We start from the raw sequence: 23,939 nt of genomic DNA, 5'->3' as shown, positions 1-23,939 counted from the left end.
ATCACTTTTAAGGGTAAAAAAGTATCTGTGTGTGTTTACCTCCACAGGTGCGATATCCTATTTTGTGGAAGCCAGGTTTACAAGAACAGAAGGCGTCTGTGCCGTTGGTGACACAGTGGGCCTCATCGCCGTCACCGCAGTGTGTCCTGTTACTCCTGCAGTCGTTTAGTTTGGTTTCTGAAACGTACACAATAATTGTTTGCAAACTTGGGTACATAACAGTACCTTGTAAGGACAAAAAGAAAGGGGCACCTGGCAATTTTATCTGCAGAAAGTTAAATATGGGACTATATATTTAGTTTACCTCTTTGCTGCTGTGACAACCCTTTTTTCAAGACGTAATTTGATGTTTGATTGTGAGAATTGTTAATTTATCCAAAATTGATATCAGACACACAAAACATGTATAAACTTCACTTAGGGATCCAGGGTTCACAGTCGTGCTTAGTTGAAAGCATTATATTAACAAAAATGTTTTCAGAAAGTCCAAAGGGTAAATTGTGTTTACCAATACTTTTGTTCATACAGCGCATATAATAACCTGTCTTGCAGTTGATCTCGTCCGATCCATAGTCCGCGCAGTCATTAAAGACATTACATCGCAAAGTGGCACTGATGCATTTTCCGCTGGCACACAAGAACTCGTCTTTCTCACAAGTAGGAACAGCTGGGTGGGCTGCTGTGGGAATACAGTGAACACGCACGCACACATAGCTCAGCAAACTCTTTCATAATAGTGACTGATGAAGTCCATCTACTACAAGTAGTTTTCCTTCAAAGTTACTTACGACAATTCAGTTCATCCGATTTGTCGCCGCAGTGATTGACGCCGTCACATCTCTTTGACACTTGCAGACACACACGGTCATTCTGGCAGCGGAAAGTTCTGGTGGGTGGACACTGGAATTTCCCTACAAATCACACAGTAACAATAACAATATCAGATAAAGAAAAAAAAATGTCACTGCAAAAATGTTTGGGGAAAGAATAAAAAATATTTTAAACTTGCACTTTGTATTTTAATCAATATGCTTATGTTAAGTAACAATGTGAGGATCAAATCACCAAAGGTTAGTAATACCAGTTCAAATTGTAAATATTGTAAAATTGCAGGTAGCACAATACTCGCTAGCTAGTTTACATCCTTATATGAATACAAGACACATTTCTGTCTTTCCCCATTATAAACATCATACACCAATTTAAACTTGTATATACACATTGCTGACTGAGCAACTAATTGATTAAATTTTGAACTTTGAACCTACAGGCTGTGCTCTCCTAGACCAGAGTGATAAAGCAGATGTTAAGATTCAACAGGAAGTGAACCCATGTAATGTCACATCAAGTGTAGGGCTTTAACTGTATCATTAAGAAACACTATAAAACCTCTACAAATTAAAACGCAATAAGATAAACATATCTAAACAGTCAAATAACAATAATACGGCTCTTAAAAAGCCACAACAATATTTGAAGTTTTGTCTGTCATGAAAGTATATTGTGTATGTGCTGTTTATTTATTTGCCTAGTTATTTCCAAAATAAAATGTGGTTAAAATATTTCAGTGTGTGTAAGTACTTTTTGAGCACATTCAACAATTCCGTAATAATAATGATCACCATGATCATTTTGGTTACAATAACAGTCATATGAAATTTTCATATCGTTACTTCCTTTATGTTAAATAATATCAACCAAAATCTGAGAAAAATCAAGAAAATTTGATGAGGTAAAATGTCTTTTTTTTTTTTTTTTTTTAAGTATGCTTATTATAATAAATGGTACATGTTAAGATAAGCAAACTCGTCTAACATGATTTAAAAAATATATCCTGGTAGTCAAAAATAAGTTTTTTCACCCTGTTTTCAGATTATTCTTGCTGGAATTGTTTAAGGGTAATTTAGAGTTAACATAACACACAGCAGTGATATATATATTTTTATTTCCTTAGTTTGTGTCCTAAAGACACCCCTCTAACAGAAATATATATTTGTATTGGTCAATTGGGCAGTTATGAATAAGCCTTCTGAAGTCTGCCTATAGCAACAAGTGGCTGTGTAAACATGTGATGTGCGCAGAAACAAAAATATAAATATGTCGCTACACTAATTTAAATTCTAATCCATTTGTCCATCCATTCATTTTGTACCGCTTGTCCCTTTTGGGGTCATGGGGGGTGCAAGAGCCTATCTCAGCTGTGATGTTTCTCGATAGATTTTTAATATTTTTTGTTAAAAGGACTAATTGGAAAAAAAAAAATCCTGATACGTAAACTGCTTGGTGCCCAACCATTAATATTACCCATAACATTAACACCACTAAGTAAGTGTGATTCACACGCTGACACTCACTGCACTCTTCCGGATTCTCATCAGAGTTGTCCCCGCAGTCATCCTCTCCATCGCACTTCCAGGCGAGAGGTTTACACAGAGTGTTGTTACACTGGAACTCATCCACATGACAGAGACGTCCAGCTGAAAGAATAGGGAGTTCATGTCAAACGTTATACAAAATGAGTAGTGAGACAACATAAAAAGGTAACAAATGAATAATTATACACTCACCAGCAATGTGGCAGTTCTCCTCATCACTGCCATCCATGCAGTCTGGGTCAGCGTCACACCTCCAGCCAATGGGAATACAGTGTCCGTTCTTACACTGGAACTGGTCGTTGTCACACTTGAGAATACAGTCATCCTGGAGAAAAGTCCAATTGACATGCAGGTAAAGGTTATAGTTCTTGGTAGTGAATGAATACAAAACACATAAGAGGTAAACAGGTTCTGTACCTCGTCAGAACCATCAGCACAGTCATGGTCTCCATCGCATTTCCACCTCCCAGCGATGCAGCGGCCATTTGTACAAGCAAACTCGCTTTCGGAACACTGGCGAGGCACTGTGTGAAAAAGACAAAGCGTGGCTCATGTTAGTGGCAGGCTACTTTTCCATTTCATGTTCCGCATCAACACAAAAAACATGAATAATGGGACATCGAGTCTTGGGAGGACAAAGGGAGCGCTGTAATTCAGCATGCACAGGCCACAACATTAGGTACACCTGCACAACCTAATAACATATGATCACAAATTCTACCTTAACAGAGATAATAATCCTTAGCTTTGATGTTAATATTTTACATGTATCAAGGTCGGCCTGGGCTGATAAATAAATCAATTAATCGAACGATAATTGAAAATGACCTCGATAACTTTCCTGTGTTTGTGTGAGTTTTTCTTTGTCTCTTTCTGCATCCCGTTTATGTAATAGCAGAATTAAATCAACAGAGTGAACCCTCTTGTGAGTCATTCACAATGTTTGTCTCGATTGGCGGATGAACGGACAGAGAGTCGTGAGTGAGAATCACCGCAAGTAAACACAAATTAGAGGGAAAAAAGATGATTACACAGCCAAATTTCCCTGTGCAGGAATATTTTGACTTCAAACAAGTGAGCAAGTTGAGCCCATCAACACGGACGAAGGAGCCAGTTTACGACTTCGTAAAAAGTCTTGGCAACAAAATAGACAACTAAACAAACCACCCAACCCAGTGTTTTCAACTGGGGGAAAAGCTGCACTTGAAGATGTTCAATATTTATTGAAGTTAAAATATTGCTAAAGAAAACAAGCTGTACAAAATAGATGGATAAAATTTAATAATCCATTTTTTTTTGTTTGCTTAGTTGTTTGAGGCATTTAAAAGTTATTGACTTTACAATTACAATGGTAGAAACATTCTAATGAGAAATAAAAGCATTATTAGTACTATATGTCATATCATGATTACATTAGTACTTAATTTGACCACTTTTACATAATTTTGGTCTCTTATCGGCAATAATGTGTGGGATAATATATCATCCAGCTAAATGTGTTACTGACTCAGGCCTATATTAAGGTTACTTTTGTAATTAGAGGTCACATGGTTTTACTAATAATGATAGCTTTTTAAAAACAACATTTTTGAAACAGGGCTCATTAAATTGTGCAGCTGTATCTAATGAAGTGTCCAGTGTGTATTATACTTTTCAGCACTTGCAGTGATATTTTGCAGATTAGACACAAAATGAGTCAATTTCAAAGTCTGCTTGCAGACTCCTAAAGCTGGGAGAGGCTTGAGTGTGGACAGAAGCATGACAACATGTTTGACATGTGAAAGTGGAAGAAACTCACCTCTAGCTCATGCCAACAGGACAGTATGAAATGAAACAGACGACACATGAGGTGAAATGCATCAGAAATGGAAGTGAGTGAATGAAATCTTGACACAGTAATAATGTCTTAGGACACTAAAGTGTTAGCCAGAGCAGACGGGAACAGGCCGCAGTGCAATAGTGACACCAACCACACTTGTCTTCATCTGAGTTGTCGCCACAGTCGTTGTCGTAGTCACACTGCCAACGGCCCGGCACGCAGCGGTTGTTTTTGCACCTGAACTGATACGGCTCACATGTCCTCTCAGCTGCACATAATGACCATGAGATTATTAAATCACAGCAAAACAACTTTACTTTCTTGAACACAAATGCATTGTTTCAATGTTCTTACCACACTCCTCTTTTGGTTCATCGGATGCATCGCCACAGTCGTCTTCTCCGTCGCACTTCCAGCGAGCCGGGATGCAGCGCCCGGAGTCTTTACAACGGAACTCATCAACACCGCAGGTCATTTGGGCTGGAAGTGAAAACATTTTAAGGGTGGTTTTAATAGGACCAAAATACTTTACACATGGCGGCATAGACTGTATTATGGATACTGTATAAAATACAGATTGGCTGGTATAAGGTTGTACAATATACTGGTACGAATAAATTCAAAACGCTACTATTCTGCCTTTAAATAATACTGGTACGCCTTGCGGCTGTGGTGTACAGAGCGAAGGAGCATGTTGAATGTGTAAGCCAGCACACACTTGGCAGAGCGCACAAGGGGAAACCACGATGGGGGGGAAAATGGAAAATAAAGGCAATTCTACTGGTTAATAAAGAGGGTGCATGAAGCGCAATATGAAGGTTATTGGGTTTCAAAACTATCGATAAAGATGACGCTTTGAACACAGAGGTGCAGTGTTGCAAGCAGTGATTTAAAACAGGCCTCACCAAATGTAACATGATTAAAGTTTTACCACTTTTGCTTCAAATTTATCTAAACAATTAATCAGATCGACAGGTAAAAAAGTTAATTCGCTCCTCTTTTGCACACAGACGTTTACGTAGACGTGTACACAGCTTTTTGCCTTGATGCCAAATATTAGCGCAGTCCAAACTGCCCATGCAACATACATGCCTTAATTTTGTAACAAATTCCTATAATTTGTATTTTATCTTTAACAATGTGTGTTATATCTGCTAAATGTGTTATTTATATACAATAATTTTTGCCTTAGTATTGTTTTTAGTACCTCCGAATGATTGTTTTTGTCTTAAAGCATAGACCAATAGTAGCAACCATAAATCATGACGCATATTGTCAATAAAGCTTTCTATTACTGTATATTCTAACCTAATCCTTGATTATGGCAGGTTTATTGTAATATATACAGTTGTAAATAGTTTTTGAGTGCAACAAGAAAAGCCCATTGTGTTGAATGCCTTTTAATTTGTATTTTAATCTTCTAAAATTGTTCTTTGAGTGCAATAAAAACCACATGATTTTGATAAAATAAAGAGAAAACATATTTTTATGTGGTCCCCTTTATTTTAACAAGTATTGCAGCACCTATAATTACCAAAATGTTCAACACTATCATCTAATTATAATAATAATACATGTTTAAACTTACGACATTACTTAAACAACTGATTCCTCAAATACATTTATTTGTGAAAGAGTGAAAAGATGCTTTTGTAGTGCCGTCAAAAGATTATTTTATCAGAATAATCACACTTTTGAATTTGGATTATCATGATCATGTATTACTTGCATGCATAATTTAAGTTAATGACCCCAATATTTGCACAATAATGCAATTTTATAGTCAGAGTGTAATACAGGAACATGTTTAAATGTTTTACTTAGATGCAAGTCATTTATTTGCTCAACAATTTTTGCTAATGTCCCATCGAGGTGTGTTTCAAATGGAAATTTGCCAGAGAGCACAACAGTCGTAGTCTCATCCCTCAACTTTGCACTGGCATATGGATTGACCTGATGACTGACCAAACAACCTGGGCCGCCTTTCAGTTAACCATCCACTGTTAAGGTAAAGGAAGATGTACGGTCAAAATACATGTCATGATGAATCTGTAATATACATGATTAATGCGATAATTTGTTGTGATTAATCGCATGAGTTATCACGTTATTTTTAAGAGCCCTAGTTTAGATCAGTTACAAACAACACATTTAAGCGCAGTTATGAACACAAAATGTAAAAACACTATCAATCTTACTGCAGTTAGTGGGTTCATCCGATCCGTCAACACAGTCGTTGTCACGGTCACACACCCAAACACGAGGGATGCAGCGTTTTGTGATGGCACACTGAAACTGGGTGGGTGCGCATGTGACCTCGGCTGCAGGGTCAGAGGACAAGATATGTTATTACCACAAAGAGAAATGAGGCACACTGTACATGGAGAATGAAAAGCGGAGGAACACTCACGGCAGTCCTTCTCGTCCTCTCCCTCTCCACAATTGTCTTGGCCGTTACAGCGGAAGATGCCTGGGATGCAGCGACTTGGGTGGGAACATTTGAACTGGCTGGGCAGGCAAACGTGAATATCTGCGGTGGAGTTGTAATAATAAACAAATCAGCACATGTGAAGACTAATTTGTATTTCAAAGAATGGGGGATAATCCTCCAAAATAAGCGGTTCTAATGCAAGAATGTGAGCTTTACCGCAGTTGGCCTCGTCTGAATTGTCCTGACAGTCGTTGTCTCCATCACATATGTACGCAGGGTTGGTGCAGATGCCCGTGCCGCACTGAAACTGGCCCGGTCTGCACTTAAATTCAGCTGGCAGACAAGGAAGAATTAAAAATGAACAACTTAACAACTCTTACAAAGAAATATTAACTCACGACACTCTGCGGGCTCGTCTGAGCGATCGCCGCAGTCGTCCTCTGTGTCGCATTTCCACCAGAAAGGAATGCACTTATCGTTCTTGCAGACAAACTATAAGGCAGGAAAGATGAATAAATACATTTTCATCAACAACACGTTTACATGATGAGGATGTTAGCACCTGGCTGGCCGTGCAGTTGGACATGCAAGTACGATGGTCGCTGGCCAGGTAGAAGTTTGTGGGGCAGGCACATTTGTAACCCCCTCCAGGAGAGATGAGGCAGAGGTTACTGCAGCCGCCGTTGTTTGTCTGGCACGGGTGGTCACGCACTGGACAGGAAAAAATATAAAGGGCAAAATGTAAACTTAAAAAGTCAAACAATACACAATGACACACCTTGTTAAATTGTGTAATTGATCATTTAAATTAAAAAAATATATTGCATTGTCCGTGATGTTTTTTTTTCCTAAATATTAACAATTTCACCTACCCTCAGGCTGGCGATAGGGATGGAAAATGTGAATGTCCATGGGCCGATGCAAGGTGCTGATCAGGGTGCTCTTGTTAGTTCCCAGAGTCTTGTGAGCTCTGTTGATGGACTTGGTCTCCCAGTCTGTCCAGTAGATGTACTCCTCAAAGAGAGTCATGGCGAAGATGTGCGGAATATCTTGGCTAAGAACTGTCAGGAGACAATAAATTTACATATCAGCGTTGACTAATACTGGCATTCAAAAGCACAATCCTTTCAAATGTTCCTGTTTCATGAAAAATTACTATTAGATTGTGTAGGTGTAACTAAAAAAGTGGCCGTGGAGTGAACACTATTAGAATTTACAAGGCAGTTGTAATCTTGACAACATGAAATAATTGAAGGGAGGTTATGATAATAATAATACATTTAATTTATAACGTATTTTATATTTCTACAATCTCAAAGTGTTACAGAGTGCAATGCTATTAGAGCATTAATGGCGTGTCATTATTTGTCCAACATGTCGGACGCTGTCTCCTAAGAGTTACGTAATATTTCACACGCCTAATTAGCTTTTATTCCATAAATGTGCTCTTTCTGCTCCCATATACTTGTCGTATTATGTGTTTGCTTTCTGTGTTTGGCACAAGCATGTCAAGACTCTAGAGGTGGATAAATATTGCTTACATTTTAATCGGTAATAGTACCAAATCGATACTTAAAAAATGGTGCCGGTGCCGAAAAAGGTGCATGAACCTGTACCTTAAAAAATTTAAAATATGCCAATTTTTGTTGAAAAATAACATTTACATGTATGGAATTCAAGTTGGACACAATAGTATTTCAAGTACTTCAACTATATAAAATAAAACAAAGTAGTGAAGTGAAGTGAATTATATTTATATAGCGTTTTTTCTCTAGTGACTCAAAGCGCTTTACATAGTGAAACCCGATATCTAAGTTTTGTTTTTTTTAAACCAGTGTGGGTGGCACTGGGAGCAGGTGGGTAAAGTGTCTTGCCCAAGGACACAACGGCAGTGGCTAGGATGGCAGAAGAGAGAATTGAACCTGCAACCCTCAAGTTGCTGGCACGGCCGCTCTACCAACCGAGCTATACCGCCGCGGTAATACAGTAATCCCTCTTTTATCGCTGTTAAATTGTTATATCTGCGATGTGTAGATGCACAACATGGTGAGGGATGACTGTACATAAAAAAAAAAAAAAGAAATAAAATCCAAAACAAAGTTTCATAATTATTGCAGCTATACAGAACATTATAGCTGCCAAACCTCATGCTTGGGGTGGTGGGGATGGCGTGGCTCGGTTGGTAGAGAGGCCCTGCCAGCAACCTGAAGGTACCTACTGTAGTTTGATCTCATGTCTCATTTTAAGTTCAATGACAATAAAATGCCATTCCAGTAAGAGCAGAGAGGAGACGGACACCCACTCTGTGCAAAGCTGCCACTGTTTTTGTCTTGGTTTACAGAGGGACATTATTGTAAATGTTTCATCACTGTCACGCTTAAAATAAAAACAAAGGTATCGTTCATGTTAATGAGTCAGTCAACATTTTGATTTGTTCATTAATATCACAACCTTTCAGTCTTTTGATCAAATTTGATACATTTAACAATGTAGAACAAAGACAAATTCAACTAAAATAAGAATGAACAGAAGAAAATCAATTTACAATTCAACTCATAATTAGTTTTTATTTTACTCAATTTTTATGTCTCTTACTATGTTATTCCTTTCTCCTACAGTGTCCATTGTAATCAATTGTAAAAATGAGCTAATCATGTCATCTGGCAAGCTCTACCAACTTTTATAACAGTCAATAATAGCTACTTTCCTTACTAAGGAGATGGCAACACTGGAATATGAAGAGAGATTAGAAGATATTTGAGGACAGTGACAATGTAGTAGAGATACAAATTAATAACACATATGCGGAGGATAAGACAAAACAGCCAGCAGAGAATACAGTGGAGATGATATTTATTTTTTATTTCTGGTTAATTGAGACAAGCATTATGAGGCAGAAGTGCATGGAGAGCTGATGGAGGTGAGGAAATCAGTCTTAAATATAAATTGACGTTAAAACAAGCCAAATCGGTGTTAGAAAAGGCCACTAAAGTCTCACTCTTGTCATTTTCTGAAACGTGGCAGCCCTGGAACATACTGTAAAGAACCTGCAAAAAGCGACTTTTGTAATATTGATACTCATAATTACGGTGGTTTGCAAATACAATCTTGTTCGCTGTAACGATCATTGGTGCATAATGAGGAAGTGCTATGTTTTTGTTGTGGCTACTGGCTAAATTAAAGTAAAAGTTGAAGTACCAATGATTGTCACATACACACTTGGGGTGGTGAAATTTGTCCTCTGCATTTGACCCATCCCCTTCGTCACCCCCTGGGAAGTGAAGGGAGTAGTGGGCAGCAGCGGTGCCACGCCCGGGAATCAGTTATGGTGAATTAACCCCCTATTCCAACCCTTGATGCTGAGTGCCAAGCAGGGAGGCAATGGGTCCCATTTTTATAGTCTTTGGTATGAGTCGGCCGGGGTTTGAACTCACAACCTATTGATCTCAGGGCAGACACTTTAACCACTAGGCCACTGTGATGCTAGCGGTGTTATGAGGGCTGCTGTTGGTGTGTTAATTAGTTTAAAGAGAGCATCAGATTCTGTGTGCTCATGTCGGGACGCTACGTTACTTATAAGACATTACTTTCACAATATCACAACCAACCGCTTGTTGCAACTTGCTTCATTTAGCACCAAAATGATGCACCTATAGCAACTCCTTTTTTCGATCTGGGTACTACCGCCTACGCTTGGACCTCTGCCAATATGGAACTGGGTTTTGGTGCTCTTCCCTATTCATAACTAGTTTATGTTGTATATTATGGTAATAATCCAAATCCATCCCATTTATCAATCTGTGTGTCTGCAAGCTGTCATGACCTTACATGTGTTCAATAATAAAACATGTTGATAGAAGATACACATAACTGTTGCGAAAATTTGGATTTAATGAAATGACCTTTAGTCTGGCCTTATCTACCCTGTTGTTACCTGTGTGCCTGTTGGTGCCATCCAGGCTGGCGAACTCAATGTAATCCTCCCGGGCGTCTGCCCAGTATATGCGATCATTGATGAAGTCCAAAGTCAGACCATTGGGCCATGTAATCTTATCCTCGACTAGGACGCTTCTGTTGGTACCGTCCATGCCAATTCTTCCAATATGGGGATTGTCGCCCCAGTCGGACCAGTACAGGTACCTAGACAGCAAAGTGTAATGCATCATAAATGCTAACTTTTTTCTCTACACTACTCATCAGTTCTCACCCGAAGCGTACATCCACGGCCACAGCCCGAGGTTCTCTCAGCCCGCTGTTGACCAGCACAGTCCGGTAGGCTCCATCAAGTTTGGACACTTCAATGGTGTCTCGGCCTTTGTCGCACCAATACAAGTTTCCCCCCACCCAATCCACAGCCACACCATCTGGGTTACTCAAAGAGGTGCGGTGCAACACCTGCTGAGTCGAAAAGAAGGTAAGTAATGTGAAAAATTTTAAATGCACGGTTTTATTTTCTGAGCTGACCTCAATGTTGCTGCCATTCATCCGCATGCGTCTGATCATGCTGCCCTGAGTGGTGACGTCAGTCCAGTAGATCATCTGCTCTGCATAGTGGAAGTCCAGTGCCACAGCGTTATTCAGACCCTGAAACGGGGTAAATAATGGTGTTTGCACAAGTATGGCTTGGGTACAATAACTTATCCTTTTGTGTCGCTCACCTGTTTTATAAGAGTGTAGTTTGAGCCATCCAGGTTGAGCTTCCGCAGGTAGTATCGATTAGCAAAGATCAAGAAGGGCTCCTCCTCTGCACACAAAAAAATATTCCCAGGATTGAATGAGCTACAAGACAAGTAAAACCACTCAAATAGGCTAAAATGTGCAATTATTATCTTGGTACAGTGTCATACCTGATATGGATTTACAGACAGTGGGGTCATTAGGGCTGAGTTCAAAGCCATCCACGCAAAGACAATGGAAGCTGCCATGTGTGTTGATACAGCGCTGTGAACAAGGGTAGGTGGTGATGCACTCGTCCACGTCCACACATGTCTTCCCATCCCGCTTCAGCTGGAAACCAGGATGGCACCTGCACTGAATGTACCAAGAGCAAAGAGACGTCAGCATCTTTAAGATAAACGCCATTATACCAGGCGACAAGTCAGACATTCTGTTGTGACAATTCATGTGTAAAATTAATGTGGAAAGTAGAAGTAAACTCATAACCCTTCATTAGTGTGTTTGATTTCCTGTTAGGTAGCGTATTTAAGTATCAGCTTTTTCGTTGCACATAAACTGCTTCTGCGCATCCATGTTTTGTCCTTCGACACAACCTGACAAAATGTAAACACTCTAAATCTCTAAGATTTTTAAGTTTCAAATGTATATACAGAAATACATACACACAGTACTACACGTATATTGAGCTCAATATTAGATGACTCACCAACGTTTTTCTTTTTTTTTTTAGGTTTTTTGAAAAAATATTTGTAAAAGACAAAATCAAAAATACACCCACACAATCATTAATCTATGTTATTATTAAGAACATAGATGTTTACTATTATCTTAAAATTATCATCACATGTTGCCGTTTGTTGTCACTTATTGGTTTGTTTGTCGAAATCTGTCGCCCCGGGGTGCCCAAAATGGGGCCAGAAGCCAAATTTAGCTCGCAAGCTTGTTTCATTTGGCCCCCCAAAAGGATGGTTTCCAAATTACATACATATTTATACTGACGCATTGAAAGTCCCGCAATCATGAATGGCATGTATGCAAGGTTAACTTTTTTATTTACATTTGAGTGCTGCTTATGGCACAGGGGTGGGACCAGACAAGCTGCGCTTCTTCCCACTCCATTTAGACGGTTAAACAACATGTTCTAAATATAATAAATTAATTGACTGATTCAGGCTATTTTTCCTTCACACCTAAATTTGCTGTGTTTGGCCTGCAGCCCCTTAACACATTTTCCTTTTGGCCCTTTGAGACAAAAGGTTTGGGCACCCCTGCTCTACATTTCGAATATTATAAGACAAGTCCTTTTTAGGGCTGTCAAAAATAATTACTTTTACTTATGTGATTAATCACATATATAAACAGATTAATTATTTTGACTGTACATGCTCCTTTACCTTAAACGCAGATTACCTTAAAGGCCTGATAGGTTTTTATATGGTCAGTGATTGTACATCAGTGCAAAGATGAGTGAGGAGACTCCGACGGTGTATTCACTAGCAAATATCAATTCAAAATACACCCTTAAATCAAATCCAAAAGTGTGATTAATCAGATTTAAAAACATGTATAATTTGACAGCACTGCGCTTAAAAAAAAAAAATATATATATACTCCGGTTTGGGACTGGAACCAAATCTGAGAAAATGTATTTTTCTCCGTTGTTAAATAAGATTGCTGTGACAACTTTTACCAGAAAAGACATCATCACAATTAAAAGTTGATGTGGTTACTTACTGTGCTGTGCTGTGCTGTGGTCACACCTGTGAGCACCAGCTCTTTGCAATCGGACCGCCACTATCAGACGGTCCGATACCCCATACTCTCTGAGCCCTCCTCACAAGACTTTCCGAGGGACACAGCCTTCTCCACGTTCACAAAGCACGTGTAAATTGGCTGAGAAAACTCCCATGCACCCTCAAGAATTCTGCCAAGAGTATAGAGCTGGTCCACAGTTCCACAACCAGGACGAAAACCACACTGTTCCTCTTGAATCTGAGGTTCGACTGTCCGGCATAGCCTCCTCTTCAGCACACCTGAATAGACCTACCGGGAATGCTGAGGAGTGTGATCCCACGATAGTTAGAACACACCCTCCAGTTGCCCCTCTTTCTTTTCAAGATGGCACCGCTGTAGTGGCGGCTGTTGGCAGGAGCTCTGTGCTCATGTGTCAAACTTTTGTGTTTCCCTCTGGTTTTCATGTGTTATAATACATATATTGTTTTGCCTTTTGTTCGGGACCCTTTGGGACTGTGTGACAACGGGAGGCACTTTTCTTGACTTCTGCAGTGCTTTTCTGTGAGCTTCTGAATCTGCTTACCGGGAGCCTTTTGGCCATGGAGACCAGCTGCTGGGTCTCTGCCACACCAGAGTCCATTTGGAAAGACTGGAGAAGATGCAGATGAAAAGACAGGGCTGCGGAGCTAGCACGGAGCGCCGGGACGAACAAGCTTCACAGTGTCTTGGCTGGATGAGTAGGTATCGGACACTTCAGTCGCCTTGGACGTATCCTCGCTCATCCATGTGGACTGGACACTGGTCGAGAGTTAATGGGCGGCCGAGGGTGGAGTCGGCTGCTTTGTTGGCTCTGCTCCTGTCTCTGGCCATGCTCCCTCTACCCCAGCAGTCGATGGCGTGGAACACCGCAGAGGCCACCAGAGAGTACATGTTTCTTTTACTTTTTATTCATAGCTGTATGTAGAAGTGGCTTGTTGCATCAGCTCTGCTCTTTTAATGTCGTTTGTGTTCTTTGATGTTTCCCTCTTACACACATGTAAGAGGGATGTATGTGATGAGTTTTTTTCCCTTGGCCTCAGTCTGGACCTGCTCTCCAGCAAGCCCCCCCCCCCCCCCCCCCCCTTCTCCCATTGTTTACCTATATCTCACCCTTTTTTTTAAAGGGGCGCCGGAAGTTGGCAGACCCTTCAGCGATCCTGTTCTATCTTCCTGTAATGTTTGATCCTGTTCTGTCTCCCTGTAATTTTTGTCTGATCTTGAATGGGATTTTGCTGAAAATTAAAATTTCCCCTCGGGGATTAATAAAGTATTTCTAATGGTGATTCTGATAAGGAGAGGAACCACCACCCCTGTCTGCCAATCCAGAGGCACAGTGCCCAATGTCCACGCAATCCTGCAGAGTCTTGTCAACTAAGACAGCCCTACAGCATCCAGAGCCTTAAAGAATTCCGGGCGGATATCCTCCACCCTGCTAACGAGGAGTGTTTTTAACTACCTCGGCAACCTCAGCCCCAGAAATAGGAGAGGCCACCAGATTCCCCAGGCACTGCTTCTTCGCAGGAAGATGTGTAGGTGGGATTGAGAAGGTCTTCAAAGTATTGCCACCAACGATCACACCATCCCCACCGTACACAGTTGACAGTGCACTGCTTACCACTCCTGAGGTGGTGGATGGCGGTCCAGAATCGTTTCGAAGCCATCCGGAAGTAGTATTCCCTGGCTTGGTGAACTCCTTTCATGTCCAAGTTCTTGCCCCTGCAACCGCCAAAGCCGCCCGCCGCTTGGACTGTCGGTACCTGTCCGCTGCCTCCGGATTCCCATAAGCCAAAAGGACCCAAAACGACTCTTTCTTCAGCTTGATGGGTTCTAAAATTACTGCCCCAGCAAGTACCAACCGCCTTGCGGCCACAGCTCCAATCTACCGCCTCGACAATAGGAGGTACGGAACATGGTCCACTCGGACTTAATGTCCAGCGCCTCAAACATGACATGTTTAAAGGGCATTGAAACGCTCTCTGACGGGAGACTTTGCTAGACGTACGCAGCAGACCCTCACAATGCTTGGGGCCTACCAGGTCTGACCAGCATCATATCCCACCATTAGAGCGACCTCACCAACAGATGGTGATCGGTATAAAACTCTGCCCCTCTCTTCACCCAAGTGTCCACAACATGAGACCGCAAATCCGATGACACAACTACAAAGTCAATCATCAAACTGCGGCCTCGGTTGAGTGCACATATGGACACCCTTATGTTTGAACATAGTGTTCGTTGTGGACAATCTTTGAAAAGCACAAAAGTACTAGGGTTCAGATCCGGACAGCCGTTTTTCCCAATCATGCCTCACCAGGTTTCACTGTCATTGCCAATGTGAGCGTTGAAGTCACCTAGCAGAACAAAGGAATCACCTGAGGGAGCACTCTCTAACATTTCCCTCAAGGAAGTACTGGAGAGTGCCTAGAGCTAGCTTCTGTAGCCGTGCTTTCGACTGCCACTCAGCTCACACTGCATCCAACCTCTATGCCCCCTCCCATGAATGGTGAGCCCATTGGAGGGGGTAACCATGCTACCTTATCTGTCACCATTGAGCCCTGAAACAGGCTCCAGAAGGGGTCCGGGTAAGAAAAATCTGGATCCTTGAATCTGACTTTCCATAGAGGCCTTTTATATAGTTGATTGGAGACTCCAACTTGTACATAAGAGTGAATGTGAGTGCAAATTGTTGTTAATTGTCCATACAATATGTGCCCTGTAATTGGCTGGCAACCAGTCTAAGGCACCTCCCGCTTTTCTAGCTGGAGCATATCGCGGCTGACTTCAGGCGAGAATCAAATTATGATTCTGATTGTCGCCTGAAGTCAGCCGGGATATGCTCCAGCTTAACCGTGATCCTAATACAGATAAACTGTATAGAAAATGGATGCTATAGAAAACATAATTCTCTAAACCTTAAAGACATTGATTATATATTTATTGTTATATTAGTGATCATTTGAAGCATTTTATCCATACTATGAAACAGTACACAAACAGTATTGTGAAGCACTGAATTTGCACTGAATGACTTAAGCCGGCTATCAGAATCAAACAACGTTTGGTACAGGGACACTTTTTAATATTTTTTAAAAGAAGCTCTGACCGCAGCCTCATGAATACAAACATGGGAGTTCATGCAGAGTTCAATCTGTTTTAAGACACGGCTCCTACTTTCAAGAAGGAGATGCAAAACACGTTTTGGTCTTACATAAGTGCATGCCTGAGGTAAGCAGTTACCAACTTTTGACACCCACTTCTGTGTCTATTAGGTATAGTATATAAACGCTTGGGCAGTGAAGGTCCATGTTTTTTTGGAATGATTTGAAAGAAACTGGATTACAGCAACACAAACACTGAGATGACCTACCTTGTACCCAATCTTGAGGTCATCACAGAGCTGAGAGCAGCCACTCAGTTTACTATTGAGACATTCATTGATGAAGCAGTTGAGTTCATCCGAGCCGTCGCCGCAGTCATCGTTGCGGTCACACAGCAGCGTCTCGTTCAGGCAGTTTCCATTGCGGCACATAAAGGCCGACTCGTTACACGACCTCTCTGAAATCACACATGAAGGCCGTATCAATACTATCGTCACAAAGAAGATTGAAATTAAACATTGAAGTGCGGTACTTTGGAAGAAGATAATGTATTCTATCAGAAATCCTACCATTGTTTAGAATACTGGGAACTGTGGCACAGTGAGCCTCTCCTCAGAGAATATAATACAGGCGAGGTCTCCCGTTCTCACATTAGAATAAATAAAAATTGAAGCATTCCGGATTGTTTTCTTCTCACACATGCAGACTCTCATAGTAGGAACTAAAGATCAATTCATCTTTTTTGTCATTCACATAACTGAAGTTATCTTAGAATTACAGCTGTCAAACTATTAACGGTTTCAAAAATATTCATATATTCGCAGTCATTGAAATAATCAATCAAGTACAAATATTTTTAAAAATGTTCCAGTATGACATTATGACAATAAAACTCCATTTGTGTCAAAAATGTGGCTTTTTAAAGAAAACAAATTTAAATTATGCACGCAATTATTTATTAATCGTTCTTAATTAACAGCACGAGTTAATTTTGGCAAGTTTTATAAAAACATACTTTTCTTTATTTTTTTTCCAAGCTGCTGTGACTCCGCTGAGTCGGTTAGTGTCTACAAGGGTAGACTCGCCTCACCCCCTGACATGAGAGACTACCTAAGACCAATCCTACACAGTATTGGTTGCGGTTTTACAGTAAACTACCACAAACTAACCTGTGTCAGTGCATCGCGGGTTCTTGGGAGCTTCATCAGAGCGATCCTGACAGTCAAACTCTCCATCACACTCCCATTTCTTCTGGTTGAGGCAGCGGCCGTTGGCACAGCGGAACTCTTCTGGACCGCATGTTGGATATTCTGCAAAAAGACAGCATAGTCACCTTATTACCTTAATTTATGAACCCATTTTTTTCCATAGAGTAATCTTCCTAATCAATCAGTTTCCCTAAAAGGATAACACACCCACCACATTCTGGAGACTCGTCTGAGCCATCGCCGCAGTCAATGTCATGATCACACACAAAGTGTTTGGGAATACATTGTCTGTTCTGACACATGAACTCATTGTCGTCACAAGTGCTGTTGGTGTACACTGACAGTGGAAAAAGAACACAGAGACTCACTGAATTTGATCCAAGTTTCTAAAGACAAACATCCACTATGTGTCTCGACTTACAGCAGCCAGCCTTCACACTCTCATCAGCACCGTCAGGACAGTCGTCGTCTCCATCGCACTTCCAGCGCTGCGGCACACACATATGAGAGCCCGGACACTGGAAGGCCTCGGGACTGCAGGTTTTGGATTCTGTGATATTGGGAAAGGTAATTGACATATTGCCTTACACTTTCAGGGGTTAAAAAAAGGCCCGTGTTGTAATTGTTGCTTACTGCATTTGTCATTTTCATCTGATCCGTCACCACAGTCATCAGAACCATCGCACACCCAGTGGCTGGAAATGCAGCGGTGGTTCCCACATTCAAACTGGGTGGAAGTGCAAAATTTGTCTGCAAAGGACAACAATGTTTTTCTACGAATAAAGACAATGGGAACCATGCAAACATTCTTACAAGAACTCAGTGTGTTAATCATTGTATACTAGAACCTCAATGTACTAATTTTACAAACTTTTCAATTTGCGAACAACAGGCCAAAAACAAAATATGTTAAAACCTCAGTTTACAAATGTTTCATCCACTCAATGTGTCTCTCTTCCCGCAGCCATTTTGCTCCGAGCAGCGATTGTGGTCATTCAGTCAGCAGAGCGCAGTGCTGCCGTGAGCTACTGTGCTAGTTTGTTTGCCTTGTTTTAGGGTTGTACTGTATACCGGGACTAATAAAGTACTGCGTACTAATGAATTAAAAACGGTATTACACTGCTCTTGAAAAAAATTGACATATTTTGGCTTTAAATCTAACAATAAAGGTGGACCTATAAACACTGAAGCGCTGCTTTGCAAGTAGTGCAACATAGCTAGCTAATATCTAGCTAGTGGCTCCGTACTGTTTTAGATAATTCTAAATCATTAATCCTCGCTTCCATGGTGACAAACCTTAGTTTTTTTACAAATATTATTCCTGCAGGACGATAAATAGCTAAACATGCTTTACTACACTCCGTAGGAGGATACAATAGCTCACCGTTTACAGCAAGCTGGCCCTCTTGAATGTAAACAAAATGGTGGGTCCACACAGATATTGACTGTAACGATATCAAGTACAAGAGCAGTATCTAATCGATGCTACAATGATTACGTCAAGTTTTTTATAATCATATATTATTTTTTACTTTTGTAGTATTTTCATGTTTATAAAATACGTCCCTAAACACATGAGGACTTCGAAATATGACCAACGTATGAACCTGTAACTACTACAAATTTGTGGTATCACCCAAAACTAATGTAAAGTATCCAAACAGATGAATTAGAGCTTATTACATTTAATAGATCTTTATAGAAAATTTTAAAACAAAATATAACTAGATATGCACAGTAAATGAACAATAATAATAAATCATCCATTTTCTACCGCTTGTTCTTTGATTGCAATTAAAACACGTATGTTTAATGTATCATAAGATTTTTTGTTAAAAAAAAGCCCAATAATGCCATTTTTTGTGGTACCCTCTAATTAAAAATGTATCGAAAAGGATCCAAAAGTATCAAAATACATTTCTGTACTAGTACCAAAATATTGGTAACAGGACAACCTTACTTTGAATGTGGGGTTGTTTTTTTTTGTATTTTTATAGGATTTTTACAAAAAATTTATAGTTTTTCTAATTTAATATGAGTCTAAAGAAAGCGATGTGTGGTTAGTCGATACTGCTGCCATCCCCCTTCTGCTGCACACCCGGAAGATTAACCAACAAAGTAAAGCGGATTTTATTTTTTATTCCAAATTATTGCAGCGACTTAGCTGGTAAAATTAAAAAGTTTTGTGATTTCAGACTGTGGGCGCACCACAGAGCTAGTGACAGTGTGTGCATGTCGCCAGGGCGGCTGAAAATGAGGACCGTTCAGGGAGGAATTGTTTTGGCTTTCTTATTAAATAGGAAGATAATTTATTTGTGTTATTTGTGTTTGTTATACAGTGATGTATATTGTTTAATATTGTGTTCAATGTGTACTAAACTTAATCAAAATATGGACTTTTGTTGAGGCTGGAACCCATTATTCATATTTACATTGTTTCTTATGGAGAAATGTGATTCAATGTAGAAACTTTTCTGTTTATAAACACTCTTCAAGAAACAATTACATTTGTAAACTGAGGTTCCACTGGACTGTGTTGTGGTATAACCACAGATGCTTGCACATCTGTAACGGTGTCACTCAAAACTGAGCTTTTGCAAAGAGCCATTCATTTAATACATGACTTTGCGTAAGAGTAGACTGACCACAGTGTGTCTCGTCAGCTCCATTCTCACAGTCATTCTCCTTATCGCAAGTCCAACTCATCGGGATGCAACGGCCACTGGGACATGCAAAGAAGTTGACTGGACATTTAAGTTTGCGTTTATCTGTATGAGAAGAGAAGGACATTGCGGGGTAATCATTTGCAGGTAGAAATACTTTTAGCAAATAATCAGGTAAAGATTTCAACCTGGGCAGTTTCTCTCATCAGAGAAGTCGCCACAGTCGTTGTTTCCGTCACACACCCATGAAGATAGGTAACACAGAGTGGTCCTCTCACAGCTCTGAAAGGAAGCGCCTTTTACCCCCAAGCGGAAGAAACGGGAGCAGTCGGTAGTTTCTGCAAACAGACAAAATATGTTATGAAGCTATTAACAAACCTTCATTTGCCCTACATGTATTTAATATCTCTTACGGCAGTTCATCTCATCGCTTGCATCCTCGCAGTTGACCACCTGGTCACAGCGGCTGAAATTGGAGATGCATCGGCCATCTTTGCACTGGAACTCGCCTACTTTGCACAAAGTCACTGCAAGCAAAGATCATATTAATGAGCAAAGACAAAAAAATTACCCAAACGTATGTTTTAATCTATAGTCCTTATCAGTATGGCTATCACACAGAGATAGGCATTGGATCAGAAAGCACATATGAGAGAGTCACATAAAAACAATACAATAACATAAAGCTACAGGCGGACACTTACTGTTGCAAGGAAGTTCATCTGAGTGGTCGCCACAGTCGTCTGTACCGTCACACCAGAACTGGTTACCGATGCATCGACCATTCATGCAGCGTCTGTAGCCTTTCTTACAAATTCGATTGGCTACAGAGAAGCAACACAATGGGAAGAAAGCACAATTTTTTACAAGAACATCTGAAATGTCACATTAATTGATTTCGGTCTACTAAGTCGACATTAAGACCATAGCTTGCATTTGTTCTAGAATTTCTAGAATTTATTACATTCAGAGTCTATACAACTAAAATGTATGTTTAAAGAAACCTAAAAATTTATTTTTTATCTTTTATGCTGCAAAATACATCACCTGACTTTATTTCAGCCTCTAACAAGTGCACTTGTCCGTCAAGAAAGTAATCATTTTAAAATTTCAAGCATTTTAAAAGCACACTTTTTTTTTATACAAAACTTAACTAAACGTGTAAATTATTAAAATGTCATTTTAACACAATATGTTCCATAATAAGGGGTACTACACATTTTTTTAAATTTTGCACATCATTCACAAACTCTTTGTAAGACAAGAACACATATATATATATATATATATATATTTTTTTTAGGCATTCTAATTTTGTAACTTACGGCAAGAATGAGGTGGTTAACAATTTAGCTAATGAGAGTAATCTTTTCTGCCCATAAAGCCCTCTAAAAAAACATCCAAAAACAGCCAACAATACTCCATTTACATGTCGTACCTGCATGTTAGCCAAGTACTAATGATATTGTTATTATAAGCGTTAGCGCTGAGGAACTAATTTTAGCAGTGCCGTAATCATATAGAGGAACAGAGAGAACAGCAGTTATTTACCGACTGAGCCATTGAGTTGCTGCATCACTTCTGAGTTGGTGAAAGTTTGTGCTGGATTATAAATCATGCTTCTCACATTTATAGTAGAAGGTTGTGGTCATAAACCAAGAAATTGGTCAGCTTTGACATTCAATTTAGACCCTGAGATTCTGAGAAAGACTCAAACAGTTGTTTTATCTGCATGAGGATTAAGATTATTATGTTATTCTTCTAAACAGGAAAATATAAACATCCTATTAGTCGGCATCCCACTGAGAGCAGACATTTTACAGTAGGTTATTGTATGATTATGTTCGTAGTTTGTATTTCTTGTTTAATACTTAGCAATGGCGCTACTGGCTACTGGCAGTGGCAAGTCCAGTGGACCAATTCGGGAAGTTCAACACTCCCGCCATCATGACTCTCCCATCCTATGTATAGACAGTAGGGGTGATGTTAACAGGGCATCACTGGGCAGAGGACCTTCACAAAAGAAATCAACGGCCTTGAAGGAAGGGCTCACAGGCGCTTAATGACCTTGTGTTCACGAGCAAGGCAAGCCAGCAAGTTGGAGTTAATCGGCTGTGTTTTGATACCTGGAGAGGAGAAGGGCACCACTAAGTAAACCACTGCCCACTTAAATAACATGATGAACAAAGTCAGCCAACAACATTGGTCAAGGCCTGAATTCACAAAGACCATTCTACCCACAGCAGCGTCTCAGAATGGGACTGTAAAGTGTGCTACTGGGACTGTAAAGTCATCAACAGCATCCATCAAGCGTGCCAAGGAGGAAACTATCATTGGAAACTGGAATCTATGTACTTTGTATGCATGCGGAAAAGTGAAAGAACTGACCCATAAACTTGCCAAGTACAATTGGGCCATTGTAGAAGTGAGAAGGACCGGTTTCGGGTAAACCACCGCAGACGAGAGTCACATGATATGGTACAGCTGTGATGACTCTAAACACCAACATTGAGTAGGCTTCAGGAAACATGAACGGAGTAAACACTGTCATTAGCTGCAAACCAGTTTGCATCAGGCTCATCGCCATGTTCAACTACACATACCTCAACGACTATCACCTTCATCCAAGTCTTTGACACAACTCTAGACTATGACGACGATGCAGTAGAAGAATTCTACGAGGAACTGGAGAACATCAACAAAAACACTCGAAAGTGAGCCCTCATCATTGTCCAAGGCAACTGGAATGCCAAAGTTGGCCCAGATGCTTATGATCAGTGGGCAGGGACAGTGAGTTGCTTTGGCTCAGGAGAAACTTTAACAGGGGCCTGTGACTCCTTGAGTTTGCCAGCAGTCATAAGCTAAACCTGATCAATGTGCTGTATCCACACAAAACCTCCCGAAGAACAAACTGACATTCACACAACGGACAGACGCACAACCAAATCAATTTCATCCTCATTCCCAGAAGATTCAAGTCCAGCATCAACAAATCCAAGACCAGGACATTTCCTGATACAGACGTCAGAAGCTTGGCCGAAGATAGTGAGCGGTGAGGAGCACTGGCTGCCAAGGCCAGCATGGTATCCCTATGACCTTTGGTCCCCTGCGAAGTAAGTGAGTGAGTGAGTGAGTGAGTGAGTGGGTGAGTGAATAGTGCTACTTGCTAGATCTGCTCATCTCTTAGCTTTTAAAACTTGTAGCTCAGCCTCTTATTTAGGCTAAAAAATATATGGTTCTGGATTATCCTTTGTCCCAAAATAGTCTTTGTTGGCTTTCATGAAGTCTGCCATGATTAGTAGTTGTTGTTGAAGGAAATAGCAAACATTTAGATGCATCTGTGAAATTAATGCGCATTAACTATATGCTTAAAATGACCATGTTTTCATGAGTTTGCCTGTTACTACATTACATATATTCTTACATTGTGTATATCAAAAGTTGATGGAGCCATTTGGATGTTTTTTTTTTTCAAAGTGTCATTGTAGTTGACTCTTTATAGTGTATATTTAGTGAGAGTGAGAATGCATAAACAAGAAGGCCATGTGTGTTCTTGTCTGGCATTACTATTGTGAATGGTAGGCAAAATTTTACAAAAAGTGAAGTTCCCTTTTAAAGATTAAAGTCTCTATTCTCTAATTTGCACATAAATGTGTGAAGTTTATTTTATTCATATTTTCCAAACCAGCTTGCAGACACGCCCACCCATGTAAGTTAGGCAAAAGTGCTTACGTCGTGAATGAAGGCAGGTTCATTACTAATGAGGCAAACGGTTTGCGACAGTTTTTTTCTAGGTGATAATTGTTAAACATGTAGTTTTACGAACATTGCAAATCATTATCCTAATCTTAATGGCTGTTTCCAGGTGTCTTAATTGAAGTGATAGGAATAGATT

At 40.2% G+C, this 23,939-nt stretch overlaps 1 protein-coding gene across 4 annotated transcripts in view; it reads right to left on the bottom strand.

Annotated features, from left to right (window-relative positions):
• Positions 1–23,939, bottom strand: part of lrp1ab (low density lipoprotein receptor-related protein 1Ab) — a 205,467-nt gene that overhangs the window by 20,963 nt on the left and 160,565 nt on the right. For 2 of the 4 annotated variants that reach the window (XM_061903335.1, XM_061903337.1), the window contains exons 47-74: positions 20,749–20,868; positions 20,458–20,571; positions 20,233–20,382; positions 20,027–20,149; positions 18,015–18,131; positions 17,803–17,931; positions 17,593–17,718; positions 17,343–17,483; positions 16,443–16,630; positions 11,473–11,656; positions 11,284–11,369; positions 11,090–11,209; positions 10,833–11,020; positions 10,560–10,765; positions 7,498–7,686; positions 7,188–7,336; positions 7,024–7,117; positions 6,842–6,958; positions 6,605–6,724; positions 6,393–6,515; positions 4,549–4,674; positions 4,346–4,462; positions 2,793–2,899; positions 2,568–2,700; positions 2,355–2,477; positions 789–911; positions 542–679; positions 40–177 (exon numbers count right to left, since the gene is read on the bottom strand). In XM_061903335.1, the coding sequence (XP_061759319.1) occupies positions 40–177; positions 542–679; positions 789–911; positions 2,355–2,477; positions 2,568–2,700; positions 2,793–2,899; positions 4,346–4,462; positions 4,549–4,674; positions 6,393–6,515; positions 6,605–6,724; positions 6,842–6,958; positions 7,024–7,117; positions 7,188–7,336; positions 7,498–7,686; positions 10,560–10,765; positions 10,833–11,020; positions 11,090–11,209; positions 11,284–11,369; positions 11,473–11,656; positions 16,443–16,630; positions 17,343–17,483; positions 17,593–17,718; positions 17,803–17,931; positions 18,015–18,131; positions 20,027–20,149; positions 20,233–20,382; positions 20,458–20,571; positions 20,749–20,868 (3,789 nt within the window). The remainder of the gene's footprint in view (positions 1–39; positions 178–541; positions 680–788; positions 912–2,354; positions 2,478–2,567; positions 2,701–2,792; positions 2,900–4,345; positions 4,463–4,548; positions 4,675–6,392; positions 6,516–6,604; positions 6,725–6,841; positions 6,959–7,023; positions 7,118–7,187; positions 7,337–7,497; positions 7,687–10,559; positions 10,766–10,832; positions 11,021–11,089; positions 11,210–11,283; positions 11,370–11,472; positions 11,657–16,442; positions 16,631–17,342; positions 17,484–17,592; positions 17,719–17,802; positions 17,932–18,014; positions 18,132–20,026; positions 20,150–20,232; positions 20,383–20,457; positions 20,572–20,748; positions 20,869–23,939) is intronic. The other 2 variants (XM_061903336.1, XM_061903338.1) reach the window with 1 other exon arrangement.

This window comes from Nerophis ophidion, linkage group LG06 (genome assembly GCF_033978795.1).
Source record: "Nerophis ophidion isolate RoL-2023_Sa linkage group LG06, RoL_Noph_v1.0, whole genome shotgun sequence".
NCBI classification, from domain to species: Eukaryota; Metazoa; Chordata; class Actinopteri; order Syngnathiformes; family Syngnathidae; genus Nerophis; species Nerophis ophidion.
The sequence above is the reverse complement of the archived record's forward strand: the minus strand, read 5'-3'. Positions and strand labels throughout refer to the sequence as shown.